This window comes from Anomaloglossus baeobatrachus, chromosome 2 (genome assembly GCF_048569485.1).
Source record: "Anomaloglossus baeobatrachus isolate aAnoBae1 chromosome 2, aAnoBae1.hap1, whole genome shotgun sequence".
In the NCBI taxonomy this organism is placed as follows: Eukaryota; Metazoa; Chordata; class Amphibia; order Anura; family Aromobatidae; genus Anomaloglossus; species Anomaloglossus baeobatrachus.
In genome coordinates this window covers 570,348,515-570,367,628 of record NC_134354.1, presented here as the reverse complement: position 1 = coordinate 570,367,628, position 19,114 = coordinate 570,348,515, and the positions used below count along the sequence as shown (strand labels likewise).

Genomic DNA, 19,114 nt, shown 5'->3' with positions numbered 1-19,114 from the left:
GAGTCTCTGAGGAAGCTGCATGTGGTGGTTGAGACCGAGTCTGCCCGAGTGGAGTTTTGGGGAAAGGGAGTCTGTAAGGGAGCTGCATTTGGTGGCTGAGATCGAGTCTGTCTGAATCAAGTCTTGGGGAAAGGGAGTTTCTGAGGGAGCTGCATGTGCTGGTGGAGACCAAGTCTTGGGGAAAGGGAGTCTCTGAGGGAGCTGCATGTGGTTGTTGAGACCGAGTCTGTTCGAGTGGAGTCTTGAGGAAAGGGAGTCTGTGAGGGAGCTGCATGTGGTGGTTGAGACCGAGTCTGACTGAGTGGAGACTGCAAGAGCTAGTTTAGGAGCTGAAGAAGTATTCTGCTGACCAAAGGAAAAAAAGGGAATTTTGTTTACTTACCGTAAATTCCTTTTCTTCTAGCTCCTATTGGGAGACCCAGACAATTGGGTGTATAGCTTCTGCCTCTGGAGGCCACACAAAGTATTACACTTTAAAAAGTGTAACCCCTCCCCTCTGCCTATACACCCTCCCGTGGACCACGGGCTCCTCAGTTTTGGTGCAAAAGCAGGAAGGAGAAAACTTATAAATTGGTCTAGGGTAAATTCAATCCGAAGGATGTTCGGAGAACTGAAGACCATGAACCAAAAGAACAATTCAACATCAACAACATGTGTACACAAAAGAACAACCAGCCCAAAGGGCACAGGGGTGGGTGCTGGGTCTCCCAATAGGAGCTAGAAGAAAAGGAATTTACGGTAAGTAAACAAAATTCCCTTTTTCTTTGTCGCTCCATTGGGAGACCAAGACAATTGGGACGTCCAAGAGCAGTCCCTGGGTGGGTAAAAGAATACCTCAATAAAAAGAGCCGAAAACGGCCCCCTCTTACAGGTGGGCAACCGCCGCCTGAAGGACTCGCCTACCTAGACTGGCGTCTGCCGAAGCATAGGCATGCACTTGATAGTGCTTCGTGAAAGTGTGCAGACTAGACCACGTAGCTGCCTGACACACCTGCTGAGCCGTCGCCCGGTGCCGCAATGCCCAGGACGCACCTACGGCTCTGGTAGAATGGGCTTTCAGCCCTGAAGGGAGCGGAAGCCCAGAAGAACGGTAGGCCTCGAGAATCGGTTCCTTGATCCACCGAGCCAAGGTTGACTTGGAGGCCTGAGAGCCCTTACGCTGGCCAGCGACAAGGACAAAGAGCGCATCTGAACGGCGCAGGGGCGCGGTGCGAGACACGTAGAACCGGAGTGCTCTCACTAGATCCAAAGAGTGCAAATCCTTTTCACACTGGTGAATTGGATTAGGGCAAAAGGAAGGCAAGGAGATATCCTGATTTAGATGAAAAGGGGATACCACCTTAGGGAGAAATTCCGGGACAGGACGCAGAACCACCTTATCCTGGTGGAAAACCAGGAAGGGGGCTTTGCATGACAGCGCTGCAAGCTCAGACACTCTACGAAGTGATGTGACTGCCACCAGGAAGGCCACCTTCTGCGAAAGACGGGAGAGATATCCCGCAGCGGCTCAAAAGGCGGCTTTTGAAGAGCCGTCAGAACCCTGTTAAGATCACAAGGTTCCAACGGACGTTTGTAAGGTGGGACCATGTGGCAGACCCCCTGCAGGAACGTGCGGACCTGCGGAAGCCTGGCTAGACACTTTTGAAAAAACACGAAAAGCGCCGATACTTGGCCCTTGAGAGAGCCGAGGGACAAACCCTTGTCCATTCCAGATTGAAGGAATGAAAGGAATGTGGGTAAGGCAAACGGCCATGGAGGAAAACCGTTATCCGCGCACCAGGATAGCAAGATTTGCCAAGACCTGTAATAGATCTTGGCGGACGTTGGCTTCCTGGCTTGTCTCATGGTGGCAATGACATCCTGAGATAACCCTGAAGACGCTAGGAGCCAGGACTCAATGGCCACACAGTCAGGTTGAGGGCCACAGAATTCAGATGGAAAAACGGGTCTTGTGACAGCAAGTCTGGGCGGTCTGGAAGTGTCCATGGTTGACCCACCGTGAGATGCCACAGATCCGGATACCACGACCGCCTCGGCCAGTCTGGAGCGACGAGAATGGCGCGACGGCAGTCGGACCTGATCTTGCGAAGTACCCTGGGCAGCATCGCCAGAGGGTGAAACACATAAGGCAGTCGAAACTGCGACCAATCCTGGACTAAAGCGTCCGCTGCCAGAGCTCTGTGATCCTGAGACCGTGCCATGAAGGCCGGGACCTTGTTGTTGTGTCGTGACGCCATGAGATCTACATCCGGCGTTCCCCAGCGGCGACAGATCTCTCGAAACACGTCTGGGTGTAGAGACCATTCCCCCGCGTCCATGCCCTGACGACTGAGAAAATCTGCTTCCCAGTTTTCTACGCCCGGGATGTGAACTGCGGAGATGGTGAAGCCTGTGTCTTCCACCCACTGCAGAATCCGCCGGACTTCCTGGAAGGCTTGACGACTGCGAGTGCCGCCTTGGTGGTTGATGTAGGCGACGGCAGTGGCGTTGTCCGACTAAATTCGGATCTGCCTGCCCTCCAGCCACCGATGGAAAGCCAATAGGGCTAGATAAACTGCCCTTATCTCCAGGAGATTGATCTGAAGGGACGATTCTATCTGAGTCCAGGTTCCTTGAGCCCTGTGGTGGAGAAAAACCGCTCCCCAACCTGACAGGCTCGCGTCCGTGGTGACCACGGCCCAGGTTGGAGGTAGAAAGGATTTTCCCTGAGACAGAGACGTGGGTAGGAGCCACCACTGAAGTGATGTTTTGGTTGCAAGGGAAAGAGAGATGTCCTTGTCGAGGGAAGCCACACTCTTGTCCCATTTGCGAAGAATGTCCCATTGGAGTGGTCGTAGATGGAATTGCGCGAACGGCACTGCCTCCATAGCTGCAACCATCTTCCCCAGGAAGTGCATGAGGAGCCTTAATGGGTGTGACTGACTCCGAAGAAGAGATTGCACCCCCGCCTGCAGAGAAAGCTGTTTGTCCCGCGGTAGCTTGACTAACGCTGGCTGGGTATGAAACTCCATCCCGAGGTAAGTCAGTGATTGGGTCGGTGTCAACTTGGATTTCGGAAAATTGATGATCCACCCAAACTGCTGGAGAGTCGCCCGAGTGACGGTAAGCCTTTGTTGACACGTCACCCGAGAAGGGGCCCTGACTAGGAGATCGTCTAAGTAGGGGATCACCGAGTGGCCCTGAGAGTGCAGGACCGCCACGACAGATGCCATGACTTTGGTGAAAATCCGTGGGGCTGTCGCCAGGCCGAAAGGCAATGCCACGAACTGGAGGTGTTCGTCCCCGATGGCAAAACGCAGGAAACGTTGATGTTCGGGTGCGATCGGCACATGGAGATAAGCATCCTTGATGTCGATCGATGCTAGGAACTCTCCTTGTGACATCGAGGCGATGACCGAGCGGAGAGATTCCATCCGAAACCGTCTGGTTCTCACATGTCTGTTGAGTAACTTGAGGTCCAGAACGGGACGGAATGACCCGTCCTTTTTTGGCACCACGAACAAGTTGGAGTAAAATCCGCGACAACGTTCCTGAAGGGGAACGGGAATCACAACTCCTTCGATCTTTAGAGAGTCCACTGCCTGAAAAAGTGCGTCGGCCTGTGCGGGGGGTGGGGAGGTTCTGAAGAAACGAGCCGTAGGTCAGGAGCTGAACTCTATCCTGTAACCATGAGACAAAATGTCTCTCACCCATCGGTCTTGAACATGTGGCCACCAGGCGTCACCAAAGCGGGAGAGCCTGCCACCGACCGAGGATGTGGCTAGATGAGGCCGAGAGTCATGAGGAGGCCGTCTTGGAGGCAGTGCCTCCTGCGGCCTTTTGGGGGCGTGACTTGGACCGCCACGCATAGGAGTTCCTCTGGCCTTTCTCCGGCCGGTTGGACGAAGAGGATTGGGGCTTGGCGGAGGGACGAAAGGACCGAAACCTCGATTGGATTTTTCTCTGCTGAGGTCTCTTAGGTTTGGATTGGGGTAAGGAGGAGTCCTTACCCAAGGATTCCTTAATAATCTCATCCAATCGTTCGCCAAATAAACGGTCGCCAGAAAAAGGCAAACCAGTTAAGAACCTTTTGGAAGCAGAGTCTGCTTTCCATTCGCGCAGTCACATGGCCCTGCGGACTGCCACGGAGTTAGCAGATGCTACAGCCGTACGGCTAGTGGAGTCCAGGACGGCGTTCATAGCGTAGGACGAAAAAGCTGATGCCTGAGAGGTCAAGGAAGAAACATGCGGAGCAGAATTCCGTGTGACAGCATTAATCTCAGTCAGACAAGCCGAGATTGCTTGGAGAGCCCACACAGCCGCAAAGGCCGGGGCAAAAGACGCGCCCGTGGCCTCATAGATAGACTTCACCAAGAGCTCTATCTGTCTGTCAGTGGCATCCTTCAGGGATGAGCCATCGGCAACAGACACAACGGACCTAGCAGCCAATCTAGAGACTGGAGGATCCACCTTGGGAGAGTGTGCCCAGCCCTTAACGACTTCAGGTGGAAAGGGATAACGAGTGTCAGTGTGCTGTTTAGCAAAGCGCTTGTCCGGGACCGCTCTGGGCTTCTGGACAGCGTCCCTGAAGTTAGAGTGATCAAAAAACGTATTGTGAGTACGTTTGGGGAAACGAAATTGGTGTTTCTCCTGCTGAGAAGCCGACTCTTCTACAGGAGGAGGCGGGGGTGAGAGATCCAACACCTGGTTGATGGACGAGATAAGATTATTAACTAATGCGTCCCCCTCAGGTGTATCAAGGTTAAGGGCGAAGTCAGGGTCAGAGCCCTGAGCTCCCACGTCCGCCTCGTCTTCCTGAGAGTCCTCAAGCTGAGATCCAGAGCAGCGTGAGGAAGCCGGGGAAGAGTCCCAGCGAGGCCGCTTAGCCGGTCTGGGACTGCGGTCCGGGCAGGAGTCCTCCACCTGGGACCTAGGGGCTAACCTTGGAGCGCGCTGCGGCGCGGACCGAGAAGGGCCTGGAGGAGACAAGCTAACAGGGGCCGGAGCCTGTGAAGGGCCCGGTCTGGACTGCAATGCCTCAAGGATCTTAGATGACCATTTGTCCATAGACTGTGCAATGGATTGAGAAAATGACTGAGAGAGTTTCTCAGCGAAAGAGGCCAAGGCCGGTGACTCTGTCCCTGCAGCCTGCTCAGGGGGAGCAGGGGGATCTACATGAGCCGAGGGGCCCACAAGTGCCCTAGGCTCCAGCTGAGCAAGCGTGGCAGGAGTTGAGCATTGATCACAGTGAGGGTAGGTGGACCCCGCAGGCAACATAGCCCCACAAGAGGTACAGGCTGCGAAAAAAATCTGTGCCTTAGTAGCTTTGCTCCTTGTGGACGACATGCTGTTGTCTCTTAGGAGAGTGACCACTGAGGGTATATGGGAAAAGGGTATACAGCCTGTTCGAACCGATATATATATATCTATTATATATATGTATGTATCTATTCCGGCACCCTAGGGGGACCAGCACCGGGTGACCGGTGTGGCTTACCGACCGCTAACGAGCGGAGTGTGTCCTCCAGATTCCCTGTCCTGGATCCCCCGGAGCTGCAGAGCTTTGTCACTGAGAAGCATCCACCGGCAGAATGCCAAAAATGGCCGCCGGCGCTCTCAGGGGAGGAGTGGGGCCGAGGGCGGCGCCAGGAAAGAGCGGGAATCTGGGGTCCCCACAGTGGTCAATGAGGGGGGAGGGAGACATGCAAGATGCTCCAGCCCTCACATCCGACGTCATGTCGGTAATCCCGCCCTTCCCCCTGACAGGCAGGCCCGGGGGCGGGATTTTTCACAACTAGGCCGCGGCGAAGCCGGGGACTAAATTTGAGACCGCGCCCGACAAGCAGGCACGGTCGGCGCGGAAGTCCGCTGAAAAGACAACGGATTGAACTACCGCGGCTTCCGGGAAGAAGGTGCGACCCTCCCTGTACAGTCCCCCCCCATGGGGACACAGAGTACCTTCACGTTGCAGGGCCCGGTCCCTGGGGTTGAAAGAGGCTCCGGTCCGACAGGTTCCACCAGGGGCTGCGTATGGAGCACGGTCCCAGCAAATGGATGACCGCTCAGGATCCCACTTCTCCCAGAGCCGCATAAGGGATGGTGAAGGAGACGGCATGTGGCTCCAGCCTCTGTACCCACAATGGGTACCTCAACCTTAACAGCACCGCCGACATAGTGGGGTGAGAAGGGAACATGCCGGGGGCCCCATCGGGGTCCTCTTTTCTTCCATCCGACATAACTATGTTATGAGAATGCATGAGTGGATGTGTGCCTCCTTCCACACAAAGCATAAAACTGAGGAGCCCGTGGTCAGTGTAATACTTTGTGTGGCCTCCAGAGGCAGAAGCTATACACCCAATTGTCTGGGTCTCCCAATGGAGCGACAAAGAAACATAAGTTTAATGTTGGACAGTTGGTCCACAGTCAGAGCAGTCTTGGAACTGGAAAGAAGCCAGCAAATGTGGAGCATACTGGCTATAATGTGGAGCCTGACCTTCTGATTAAGAGAAACTTATTATTATTACTGATTAAGAGACACTTATGATCCTGCAGTGTGAGCTGGACGTTTATCTGTTGGACACTTATCTGCTGGATATTTACGGTTGAGTCTACATATACCTGGACGTGGACTGATATTTTGAAAGGCTGTGTTTGATTGTCATTTTTTTAGCCAGAAGTTTATGCAGTTTTAATAAACTTCCCTGTTTGACCATGGAACCCTGTGCTTGTGTTAATGATACCAGCCGTGTATATATTTCATATACAGTTGTTTTTGCTCTAGTTCAACATGTGTCACATGATATGTAAAGGGGTTATCTGGGGCATTTCTTTTGTATGAGCCTAAGCACTTTTGGAAGTTAGTTGGCAACTACCTGCCTGTTCTTCCATGCAACAATCTGTCAGCTCAGAGCGGTCACAGACCGATCCCGGCAGTGATTCTATTCCCTGTGGCTTCAAAGTTGAGCAGTTTCTTCTCTTCCACTTTGATGTCGACTGGGGGAGGGGGGTCACTACTGATGACAACGCTGACGCCCAATTGACAGAGCAGCGCAGAAGTGAAATAACTATACAGAAAAGACTTCAGCTTCTCATTCCTGCTCCAATGCACCTTGAGCTTTAGTTATAACACTGATAAAACTGCCACAAAAATTGCGCTGCCCCCCCCACAAAACTGTGTGTGAAATCAGCCCAATGGCTGTATTTACCCTATGTCCCATAGGCTCCTATGAAAACGGTATGAAGTATACATATTTTCAGCAGCATCTTGTGACTGGTTTATCCGACATACCAAATATGAATGAAAGTAGTATATACACAACTAAAAAATACTTACGTAATACTTGATGGCTTTTTCACAATCGCTTCCTTTGAGGATACAAGCTTAATTCTTGAAAAAGATAAAAGACATTAAACTTTATTAAGTAATGCTCCGCAAACAGTTGCACATGTTGTGAATGCAGCTCTGAGGTCAGGTCGATGCAATTTATTGTCATTTAGTAAAAATGCTAGTCATTGTACAGACTGAGAACACGTCACTAGCAGTATCACAGGCTTACAGATTCTGGCACTGACCTAATGTATAATTTATATAGCATACGGCATCACTTATTCAGAATAGACCTTACTGACAGCTACTACAAAAGTGCCTCAGTCGGTTGAGAAAACCCTCAATGCATTTACCAATAACTACAGGAATCAGTGGTGACGGTCACAAAGTGTACTTTTACATGGTGACCATTATATTAAAGGGGTTTTCCACCACATGGACAACCGCTTTATAAATGAAGATGTCCCCTTGCAAAATAAAAATAAACTATACTCAAGTCTTGCACCAGCGCTGTTCCAGCTTTGTTGGCTCAAAGTCTCCAATGACATTCGCATGCCACGTGAGCCATCTATGAGGCTGCTGCGCCCTCACATCTTCTACTTGTCCGAGGTTTATCTAAAGGAACTAAAAACTCAGCAGCCCAATAGTGGTCGCTGATTGGCTGCAGGGCTCATGTAGCATTACAATGTTACGGGAGCCCTGAAAGTCCCAGTGCCGGTAAATCTGGAATAGCTCTGGTCTGTGAGGTGACTAAAGGCCCCTTTACACACTGAGACTTTCAGAGATCCCACCAGCGATCCCAACCTGCCCGGGATCGCTACAAAGTCTCTGGTGAGTCACTGGTGAGCTGTCAAACAGGCAAACCTGGCCAACGACGCAACAGCGATCCGGACCTGCAGAACGACCTAGCTAGTCATTGGGGACGTTGTAAAGCAGCTTTTTGAAAGGGAAGTCGCTAACAAAGTCGCTGTAAAGGCCCCTTTACACACTGAAACTTTCTAGCGATGCATGCTGCACAGCGGGAAACAAAGGACCAAAGAATGGTCCTGAACGATTTGTAGCGATCAGCAACTTCACAGCAGGGGCCAGGTCGCTGATGTGTTTCACACACTGCAATGTCGCTGGGGAGGTCGCTATTACGTCACAAAACCGGTGACGTTACAGAGATGTTGTTTGCGATGTTGCAGTGTGTAAAGCCACCTTAAATGTTATTTTTTTGTCATGCGAGCATTGTTTGTAGTCACTTAGTAGCTCCAAAAAGGCAGCCACAAAGAGGCTCAGCAGAAGCTACTCTATTTCCCAGAACCTGGAGGTTGCTGTGGCCTTCACCCTTTAACCTCTGTACAGTGATCTGGACTTACACAGGGGTCGTTGGGGGAAGGCCCCCAGAGTTAGCTGCTATTTAGTGGCGCAAGCTGGCAAGGAGGATAGGCAAGAAGCAGGGTCAGATCCAGGAGGTACAGAAAGGTAAAATATTGCCAGGAAGGAGAAAGGTCAATAAACTAGCCAAAGATAGGGAAAAGGATAAACCAGAATGAACCACCAGATGCACAGACCACAGGTAAAGCCAGGAAGCACAAATACTGACTGAAAGTGAGAACTGGCTCTCAGGGGTTTATATTTGTACAGCCCACCTAGTGCTGACCGCAGATAGAAACCCAAACTAAGAGGTTTAACCGCATAACTTCAGGACTGGTCAGAAGCGCAAATCCCGGGAATAATATAGGATTGATGCTTTTAAGCATCACCAGCAACAAAGGCACTGCGCCTCCTTGCGGCCACAGCAGATCCCAACGCAAATGTTACAGTTTTATTTTATAGTGGGGACAAATTTATTAAAAAAGGAGTTGTCCAGGTAATGGAAAACCTCTTTAAATTCAATTTATGCCTCAATAATAAGAGAATGTGTATGTCTTTATTAACACATATGGATAGGGATTGTCCAGGTACATAACCTCTTTAAGTACAAGAATATTGAAGAATTTCTTTCCACAACTAGAGGCTCTGCAAGCTCCAAAAACCATGTGTAGATTCCTTAAAAATGTGGTGCCAGCTAAAGAAACTCCCAAATGAATGACAGTAAAACACATGAACTACATATAAAACATGCTAGCTTCCTGGTTTCCTGAAAGAATGAGCCACCTAGGCCCGGGAACTAATTTTTCAAATATTCTAAAAGTTGTCCTATAAATTGAACAAGACTGAACATTTATCTGTTTAATATCTTACTTTGGGGTGGAACTAACTACAGGGATGGGATATCCTGTTTCAGCATGTAATTCTTCCTGTGAAGACTTCAGTATTGATTTTCTGGATCTCACCGGTCTAGGTAATGAAGAAGAGGAAGCAGTTCCTAAAGTAGATGACTTAAATGTGGAAAAAACTGAAAAAAAAAAAAAAAAGTTAAATATTACAGGGAAAGCTTATAGCAAGAATACAGAAAGACAATTACTGTAATCATTATGCAGATGGAACCATTACCAGAATGAAGGCTGCCTCTTACAGCAGTCTCTGTGATGCAAGCAACAAAGGATGAGAGTGTTTGGTGACGGGAAGCATTTCTAAATAAAATTGTGTATATACACTACTCACAAAAAATTAGGGATACTTGCCTTTTCGCTGAAATTTCAGGATGATCCTAAAATGCACTTTAACCTTTTCAGGTAAACGTAATGTGACGTTCTCTAAACTTTTGAATGCTCATATCCAACTATTCAATTTTCCAGCACTTTTTACACAATTTGCTATTCCATAACAAGGAGCTTAATTACAAAATTCACAACAGGTGTTTGATCCGTGAATCACCCAATATATTTTGTAGTTCAATTAGAATTGGTATAGTCCTCCTCATCATGCTGTTCACATTTTGACATCAGGAGACTACAATGACACCTAACAACTGGTCAACAGTACCTTGCCATTGTGAGGCTTCAAGCAGGATGTTCTCAAACAGAAGTGGCCACTGAGCTTAGAGTGTCATCAGCAGTTTGCTACAGAGATACTGGAAAAGTCACAGTAAGGTATAGAAGTGGACGTCCATTGGCCACATCCCACACTGATGACACCTTCATTGTGAGCAATGCCCTTCGGAACCGGATGATGGATACCACACAAGTCCAAGCACATTTAAGGGAGGTGAGAAGCACACAAGTGTCATTTGAAACCATTACCATGTGGTCTGCATACTAGACGACCTGCAAGGTACTGGACCACACCACCAAACACGGGCATCATCATCTTGCTGGATGACGGAGCTGTGGGCCTCAGTTGTCTTCACTGACGAAAGTCGATTCACTCTCAGCAGAAATTATTGCCGCCACCGATGTTGGAGACGTCAAGGAGAGCACTATGTATCCGCCATGCCTCAGCAGACAATAATTCGACTTGTGAATATTATGAGACGTCGTGGTAAAGCTGTAATTAATGCTCAAGGCCACATGGCAAATTATTGAGACAGTGACATATCCCTAACTTTTTTGGGAGTGACATATCCCTAACTTTTTTTGTGAGAACTGTATAAAGGCAATTCGTAGACATGCCAAGGATTCCAGGCCAGAGATATTATGACCCTGTACATTAGATGGGATATGTGAGTGTACACCCCTGGTACTGGGTATGACTTACCATCAGTAAAGACCAGAGAGCTGGGGTTAACTTTCAAAGATGTTGTTGATGCTCGTTCTTCCACCTTTTGGTTTACAAGTTTGATAAGACTTTGCCGGAATTGTGGAATTTCTGGTATTAATTTCTCTTTTTCTTCTCTGAAAGTTTCCACGGAGTCAAAAATTCTATTAAAATGCTCACTTGGGATTCCCCGCACACCCTGCAAACGACAGAGGGCTTCAGTCATAATTTAAAATAACTATTTAAAATAATGTGTTCGTTCTACAAGACATCAGCTGTTATGTGAAAACCAGCATTCATTTACCGGTTTAATTCCCAAGGACTCTAATTTCTCCAGCAGCCCCTGCTCCAGGACTTTGCGCAGCTCTCTGGTTAAAGAGGGGTTCTTCTTCAGAGCAATTATCAGCTGCTGTTTGCTAGTGCTTGGTGCTTCTTCACTGTCCAAGTCTGCAATTAAAGGAGAACTCTGGATGACAATCTGCTTTGTGCTAACTTTTCTTTTTTAAAATGTAGTAGGCAGGACCCAATTTAACAATTAATTGACAAGAATTTTTGTACCTTTTGTCTAGAAACAAAAGTCTTTACGAAACACATTCATGCATAGCCACAAAAACCAATGGTGATTCAACCCATGCGATATCTACACAAGTAAGGACAATGTCTAATAATCCCACCAAGGTGATTACAATTGAAGAACAAAGTATAACCGTATATCCAATTGGGTGGAGATGCAAATCGTTCCGGCCACCTACAGGCCATGCATGTGAATATTAACTTGGATTTTTCGGAATCAGGTGGAAACCTGACACCTGGTTTATGCCGCCTAGACCGTAGGCAGCATGAATCAGAGCCTGATTACATGATTGCAGCCAAGTATATTTTTCACTGAAACTCTCTTGCACGTCCTATAAAATAAACTTTAAGATCTGACTATAGCCATAGACGAGACTAGTCTGGTTTTGCTCCGGCCTGCTTCTCCTAGCACCCATTTAGTGCATTAACAGGTCTCTCCGTACAGGATAGACCTATCAATCACCTGTAGTGAGCTGAACCAACCAGGGACCATAGGCAAAAAGCAAGTCTGGCTCTGCCCTTGGCTGAGCAAATATATTTTCTCTGAAATGCCAGATCGTTTCAGAAATAGAAAAACCTGGGTGCAATCATACATTCGTGCTGGGTGTGGCTCATGCTGCCTGTGGTTTTGAGAGCTTGAATCAGGGAAACCTGTTCTGTTTAAAGGGGTTGCCCAGGACTGTGATACTGATCATCTATTCCCATGATAGGTTATCAATATCAGATCGGTGTGCTTCCGACACTGAGCACCTTCCATGATCAGCTGTTATTAGCTCCAGCGACGGTGGAATGTAAGCAGTGAATGGAGCAGAAAAAGAAAAGCTTCATGAACCATCTAGTGGCTATCCTATTCATACAGTGACTACACCGAATACAGAGCCATGCTGGTCTAGCTCCACATACAGCCGATTAGTGAGCGCACAGAGGAAAATACACCGGAAATGTGAACACCACCGGTGCACACATAGGTCATCAATATCAGTCACTCACACTTAACTTTATAGGTACCAAACAGGACAATGACAACATGCAAAAGAAATCTAACAAGACGCAGAACACACCATGCTTTTATACCAACAGGTTTACCTCTCTCCTCAGAAAGCTCCAGAATAGGCTCCAGAATATGTGCCTGCTCTGACATGGAGCATATGTGAAAATCAGAACACATACTATAGTGTACTATAGTGCACAATAAATGGCCCCTATATACACACTATCTCTGGCTGATTTCATACACTGCTATGGTAAACTAATGTAGCAATGCAACTAAAGCTTAATTAATACTGCTACCAGTATATATAGCTGGATTGTGAATAGGGTGACACAGTAGGATTTTTACTCTTCATGGCCGACTCTGCCCATCTGGAAACCTACATGGCAATTACTGCTCTTCTTCCAATAATATTTTCTCCAACATTCCCCAAGATCCACAATATGTTCTTGCTTCCCATTGAATAGTGACAGCTGAATCTAAGCACATTCAGTAGAAAATGGATCTTCACATTTATAAACCAAAATAAAACCCCTAAAACCATTTATACATATATGTAGGGGGCTTAGCCCCTCTAAAAATCATTCAAGCTGTATAACGTTTAGTGGTTTAGTTGCAGAACAAAAGCGATTTTCTATGCAATTGAGGGGGCTGTGGTGCCCCTAGGCATGGCCAAAAGCTCAGGACACCCCACAATTTAAATCTCCTTGGTATTACAATAGAACCTTCTCCTGAACAGTCTACATTTTTTTATAAAATCAATATTCGTGGAGTAAGGAACGTTCATTTGGTGAATGCCACATCTGTACGTTATCACTGTGATGTGAACATGACTTTGTACTTCTTACCAGAATACACATGTCGGATGCTAATATTATCTTACCTCTTGTTACCGACGCACTTAGTTTTGGTTCTAAATTTTGGATCAAAGGGACAAGTTTTGGAGCTGAAACAGGAAAGAAAACAAAAACATTGAGTTTACTCCTATGAGGTGCGGTGCGGTATATATTAATTCCTCCTTTTTGAAAGGTGAAAAGGAAAAAAAAACAAGTTTTTTTAAACTTTTACTTTTTTTTTAAATTACTTTTCACTCCCACTAGGGGATCTTCACCTACAATGGTTTGATTGCTTGTGTTATATACTGCAATACTTCAGCATTTTGTATAATATATACTGTGTTTCCCTGAAAATAAGACACTGTCTTCTATTATTCCCCCCCCCCATGAAAAATGTACTAGGGCCTATTTTGGGGGTAGGGCTTAGTCACAGAGAACCATGGTTGGGGGGAAAGTTTACCCCCCCCATCCCCTCCCAAAAAAAAGCAGACCCCCCCCCCGTCCCAGGAGGATCATACTTACCAGACCCAAGGCGTCTGTGTTTCCTCCTGTGATCTTCAGTCGGCACTCCCAGCAGGTATGCCCCATGCGGTCCTCCCCTGCTTCTAGCCAACACTCACATATATCAGATGTATGAGATCTGATATGTGATTGTGTGTGCGATCTGATGTGTGTGGGTGTGCGATCTGACGTGTGTGTGTGCAATCTGATGTGTGTGTGTGTGCAATCTGATGTGTGTGTGTGCAATCTGATGTGTGTGTGTGTGTGTGTGTAATCTGATGTGTGTGTGTGTGTGTGTATGTGTGTGTGTGTGTGTGTGTGTGTGCAATCTGATGTGTGTGTGTGTGTGTGTGTGTGTGTGTGTGTGTGTGTGCAATCTGATGTCTTTGAGTGTGCAATCTGATGTGAGTGTGCGATCTGATGCGTGATTGTGCGATCTGATGTGTGTGGGTGTGAAACCTGATGTGTATGGGTGTGCAACCTGATGTGTGTTCCACCACGGGTCCTTGATGTGTTCCACTGTGGGTCCTCACATTCGACGTCTGGTGAGAATGATTGCAGGGTCTTCTGTCTTCTCACTTTTGGGGGGGTCTGCTTTCTGTAATGAAGTGTTTTGCAGTATCTTTAATTTTTTTAGCTGCATGGACACTTCATTACGGAACCACAACTAGGGCTTATTTTCGGTGTAGTGCTTATATTTAAGCCTTACGCCGAAAATTCCTGCTAAGGCTTATTTTCGGGGAAACATGATATATCTAATTGAAACTAGCGTGGACACCCACAGAAATCAATGTGTGTATAAAAAAGAACCTCCTGAACCCCCTCCACACACCCATATCCTCCCATACACCCTAGGGTGTGAAGTGTCTGTTGAACCTGCATCAGACATTAATGCCATAACTTGTGGAGGTGTCAGAAATGTTTGACCCTTTCCCATCATGGTGATTATCAGCTTTTGCACTTTTGTTTTTAACAATAGCCATATGTTTTTATTTTTATAGCTGTATCAGAGCTTTTTTTTTGCACAATGAGTTATAGCTTTGAGTGCAACCATTCATTTTACCAAACAATATTGGAAAATGGAGAAAAGAAACAAAACACACACACACACACACACACAATTTCGTAAATTGTTTTTCATTTCTATGTTATTCATTAAATGGTGAAAATGACTTGTGAATGATTCTCCAAATCAGTATGATTACACCAATGCAAAACTTGTATAGTTTTTTTCTTTTAAAGCGGTAAGAAAAATTCTGAAAATTGTAAATTAAAAAAAAATAATTTTTTTTTGCCTATGCCAGCATTTTCCAAGATCCGCTACTTTTTAATTTTTAGGTCGATGTAGCTGTTTGAGGGCTTGATTTTTGCATGGCCATCTGATGTTTTTATTGATACTATTTGGGGTAGATTGTTTTTTGAATTTTGTCGCCAGGATGCAGTGACCAAAAAAATAAAACAGAATTCTGTTGTTTCAATTATTTTTCACATTACAGCTTTGATAGACTAGGGTAATAAATTATATAGTTTGATAGATCCGACTGACTCATTAATACCACATATATGCACTTTCTTATTTATTTATATTTTTAATAACTTTTTTTAACTTTATTTGTTAATTCCCTTGGGGATCTGACCCATGCGATCGTCCTATATACTGCAACATCGCAGTATATAGTAAAAATCATAGTCCCCTAAGAAGCCCAGCCATGTGAGGTCCATGTCTTTTTCTACAGTTCTGGCTTTCATAGGAGCACTGTCCTAGCTGTCATACTAACCATGAGTGCCCCATGATCGCTCTGCAGGGGGACCAACTGGCACATGAAACAGTGCGCCCCATGGTCTTGGCTCTTTAAATGCCACTATCAGAGTTTGACATTGGCATTTAAGTAGCAACAGCAGCAGGTGGAGCTTGGCTCAAGTCCACTCGCTATTGTTAGAGGCAGATCTCGGTGGTGTATCATAGCCCTTATCAGCTGATAACGATCCAAGCACAGAAACTGAGAAAGATGGTGACTCCACACAAGACGTCTGTAAGTCCTATGTCGGAAAGGGGTACATGTAGAAGGAATGTATATTAAATAATGATGAGCGAGCACTACTATGCTTGGGTGCTGGGTACTCATTAAGAGCAGATGGATGCTTGTATAGGCGTGACTCGAGCACCCGAGTATAATGGAAGTCAATGGGGAAATCGAGCATTTTTCTGGGAAATTTTCTGGAAAGATGCTTGAGTTCCCCGTTGAATTATATTATACTTGCTACAAGAGTCGAGCCCGTCCAAGCATCCAACTTCTCTTAAAGGGAACCTGTCAGCAGAAATGTCCCCTAAAACCTAACAGATTCCCCCTCTGCAGCTCCTGGGCTGCATTCTATAAAGGTCCCTGTTATGATTGTGCCCACTTTCTGACCGAAAAAAAGTGTTTATAAAGTTGTACCTTTTTGGCTTCTGATTCTGTAAATCCGTCACGGGGGCGGGCTGCCTGATGGCCGTTATTCTGCCCCCTGGTCCTGTATGCCGCCCCCATCGCTGATTTCAATACTTCTGGACGCCGCCCACTGCTCCAGCCATCCCCGCGCATGCCCAGTGCCCATCTCTCGGGGATGAGCACTGTGCCCAGCGTCACCGCTGGTGACGTGCACGCAGGGTTAAGATTATGGGCGGTGCTGTGATGTTTATTCCTAAGCAACCGCCCATAATCGCGGGACCGCGCTTTCGGTGTAGTCACTGCTCCGCGCTCTTCCCATCTATTTCCTGCCTCGGGGCAAGATGGGAAGGAGGCGAAGTGAGGTCAGCAGCAGCGCGCTTGCGCAGAAAGAAGCAGGCCGAGGGGGAAAGCGCGGTCCCAGACAATGGGGTGTATAGCTTCTGCCTCCGGAGGACACACAAAGTACTACACTAAAAAGTGTAGCTCCTCCCTCTGAGCCTATACACCCCCTGGAGAACCAGATCTAGCCAGTTTAGTGCAAAAGCTGAAGGAGAATAGCCACCCACAAGTAAATATAGAGCAAGAACCGGAACAACCGGAGCCTCTGTCTACAACAACAGCCGGTGATAACACGCGGAACAAGAAACTGCCAACAGGCAACAGGGAGGGTGCTGGGTCTCCCAATACGGAACTATAAGAAAAAGAATTTACGGTAAGTAAACAAAATTCTTTTTCTTTATCGTTCCTCTGGGAGACCCAGACATTGGGACGTCTCAAAGCAGTCCATGGGTGGGAATAAACAGAAAAACTGAGAAGTAGGCAGAGCCTAACTTCACAAATGGGCGACAGCCGCCTGAAGGATGCGTCTGCCCAAGCTCGCATCTGCCGAAGCATGAGCATGCACTTGGTAGTGCTTTGAAAAGGTATGCAGGCTAGTCCAAGTGGCAGCCTGACAGACTTGCTGAGCCGTAGCCTGGTGCCTGAAAGCCCAAGAGGCACCGACAGCTCTGGTCGAGTGTGCCTTGATCCCCGGCGGGGGAGGCACCTGAGAACACTGGTAGGCATCGGAAATGGTCGACCTAATCCAACGGGCTAAGGTCGGCTTAGAAGCAGAGAGGCCCTTACGCCGACCTGTGGTTAGCACAAAAAGAGAGGTGCACCGCCTAAGAGCAGCGGTGCGAGACACATAGATCCGGAGCGCCCGCACCAGATCCAGAGTATGCAACGCTTTTTCAAAGCGATGAACAGGAGCCGGACAAAAGGAAGGCAGGGTAATGTCCTGGTTAAGGTGGAAAGGAGAAACCACCTTAGGGAGAAAGTCCGGAGTCGGACGGAGAACCACCTTGTCTTGATGAAAAACCAAAAAAGGTGACTCCAAAGAGAGCGCAGCCAAATCAGAGACTCTCCTGAGGGAAGTTATGGCCACTAGAAAGACCACTTTCTGTGAAAGATGAAACAAAGAAACCTCCCTAAGAGGCTCAAAGGGGGGTTTCTGCAAGGCCGTGAGGACCAAATTGAGGTCCCAGGGATCCAAGGGCCGCCGGTAAGGCGGAATGATGTGAGACGCGCCCTGCATGAAGGTGCGGACCTGAGCCAGCCGGGCGATACGCCGCTAGAACAGCACTGACAGAGCCGAGACTTGTCCCTTGAGAGAATTGAGGGACAGTCCTAGCTGCAGACCAGACTGTAGAAAGGATAGAAGGGTCGGCAAGGAAAAAGGCCGGAAGAGCGACACTAGGACAGGAACATTTTCCAAGTCCTGTGATAGACTCTGGCCGAGGAAGACTTCCGGGCCCGAGTCATAGTGGAAATGACTTCAGGAGGAATACCAGAAGCCGTCAAGATCCAGGACTCAAGAGCCACGCCGTCAATCTGAGAGCCGCAGAATTCTGGCGGAAAAACGGACCTTGTGAGAGAAGGTCTGGACGGTCCGGAAGATGCCACGGCACCTCTACGAACAGATGGAGCAGGTCTGGGTACCAAGCTCGCCTGGGCCAGTCCGGAGCAATGAGGATGACCCGACGGCCCTCCATTCTGATCTTGCGCAGGACTCTGGGCAAGAGAGCTAGAGGGGGAAACACGTAGGACAGACGAAACTGGGACCAGTCTTGAACCAGAGCGTCCGCTGCGAAGGCCTGAGGATCGTGGGAGCGAGCCACGTAAATCGGAACCTTGTTGTTGTGACGGGATGCCATTAGGTCCACGTCCGGAGTGCCCCACTTGCGGCAGATTGACTGAAACACTGCCGGATGCAGGGACCACTCGCCACTGTCCACGGTTTGACGGCTGAGATAATCTGCCTCCCAGTTTTCCACGCCTGGGATGTGGACTGCGGATATGGTGGACTTGGAGTCCTCCGTCCACTGAAGGATACGTTGTACCTCCAACATTGTCAGGCGGCTGCGTGTCCCTCCTTGGTGATTGATGTAGGCAACTGCTGTCGCGTTGTCTGACTGGACTCGGATGTGCTTGCCCGCCAATAGGTGGTGAAAAGCTAGGAGAGCCAGGAGCACGGCTCTGGTTGCCAGCGCATTGATTGAAAGGGCTGACTCGGACGGAGTCCAAGTGCCCTGTGCTCGGTGGTGGAGACATACCGCTCCCCAGCCGGATAGACTGGCATCCGTGGTGAGGACCACCCAGGACGGAGCCAGGTAGGAGCGTCCCTGAGACAGAGAGAGGGGCCGAAGCCACCACTGAAGAGAGCTCCTGGTCTGTGGCGACAGAGCCACTAACCTGTGCAAGGAGGAAGGCCGCTTGTCCCAACAGCGGAGAATGTCCAGCTGCAGAGGACGCAGATGGAACTGGGCAAAGGGAACAGCCTCCATTGACGCCACCATCTGACCCAGCACCTGCA

The 19,114-nt window shown here is 48.2% G+C and overlaps 1 protein-coding gene across 4 annotated transcripts in view; it reads right to left on the bottom strand.

Annotated features, from left to right (window-relative positions):
- The window catches only part of DZIP1 (DAZ interacting zinc finger protein 1), a 169,441-nt gene that overhangs the window by 23,602 nt on the left and 126,725 nt on the right, over positions 1–19,114 (bottom strand). For 3 of the 4 annotated variants that reach the window (XM_075336751.1, XM_075336753.1, XM_075336754.1), the window contains exons 10-15: positions 13,378–13,440; positions 12,590–12,637; positions 11,235–11,377; positions 10,931–11,129; positions 9,536–9,689; positions 7,313–7,366 (exon numbers count right to left, since the gene is read on the bottom strand). In XM_075336751.1, the coding sequence (XP_075192866.1) occupies positions 7,313–7,366; positions 9,536–9,689; positions 10,931–11,129; positions 11,235–11,377; positions 12,590–12,637; positions 13,378–13,440 (661 nt within the window). The remainder of the gene's footprint in view (positions 1–7,312; positions 7,367–9,535; positions 9,690–10,930; positions 11,130–11,234; positions 11,378–12,589; positions 12,638–13,377; positions 13,441–19,114) is intronic. The other variant, XM_075336752.1, reaches the window with a different exon arrangement.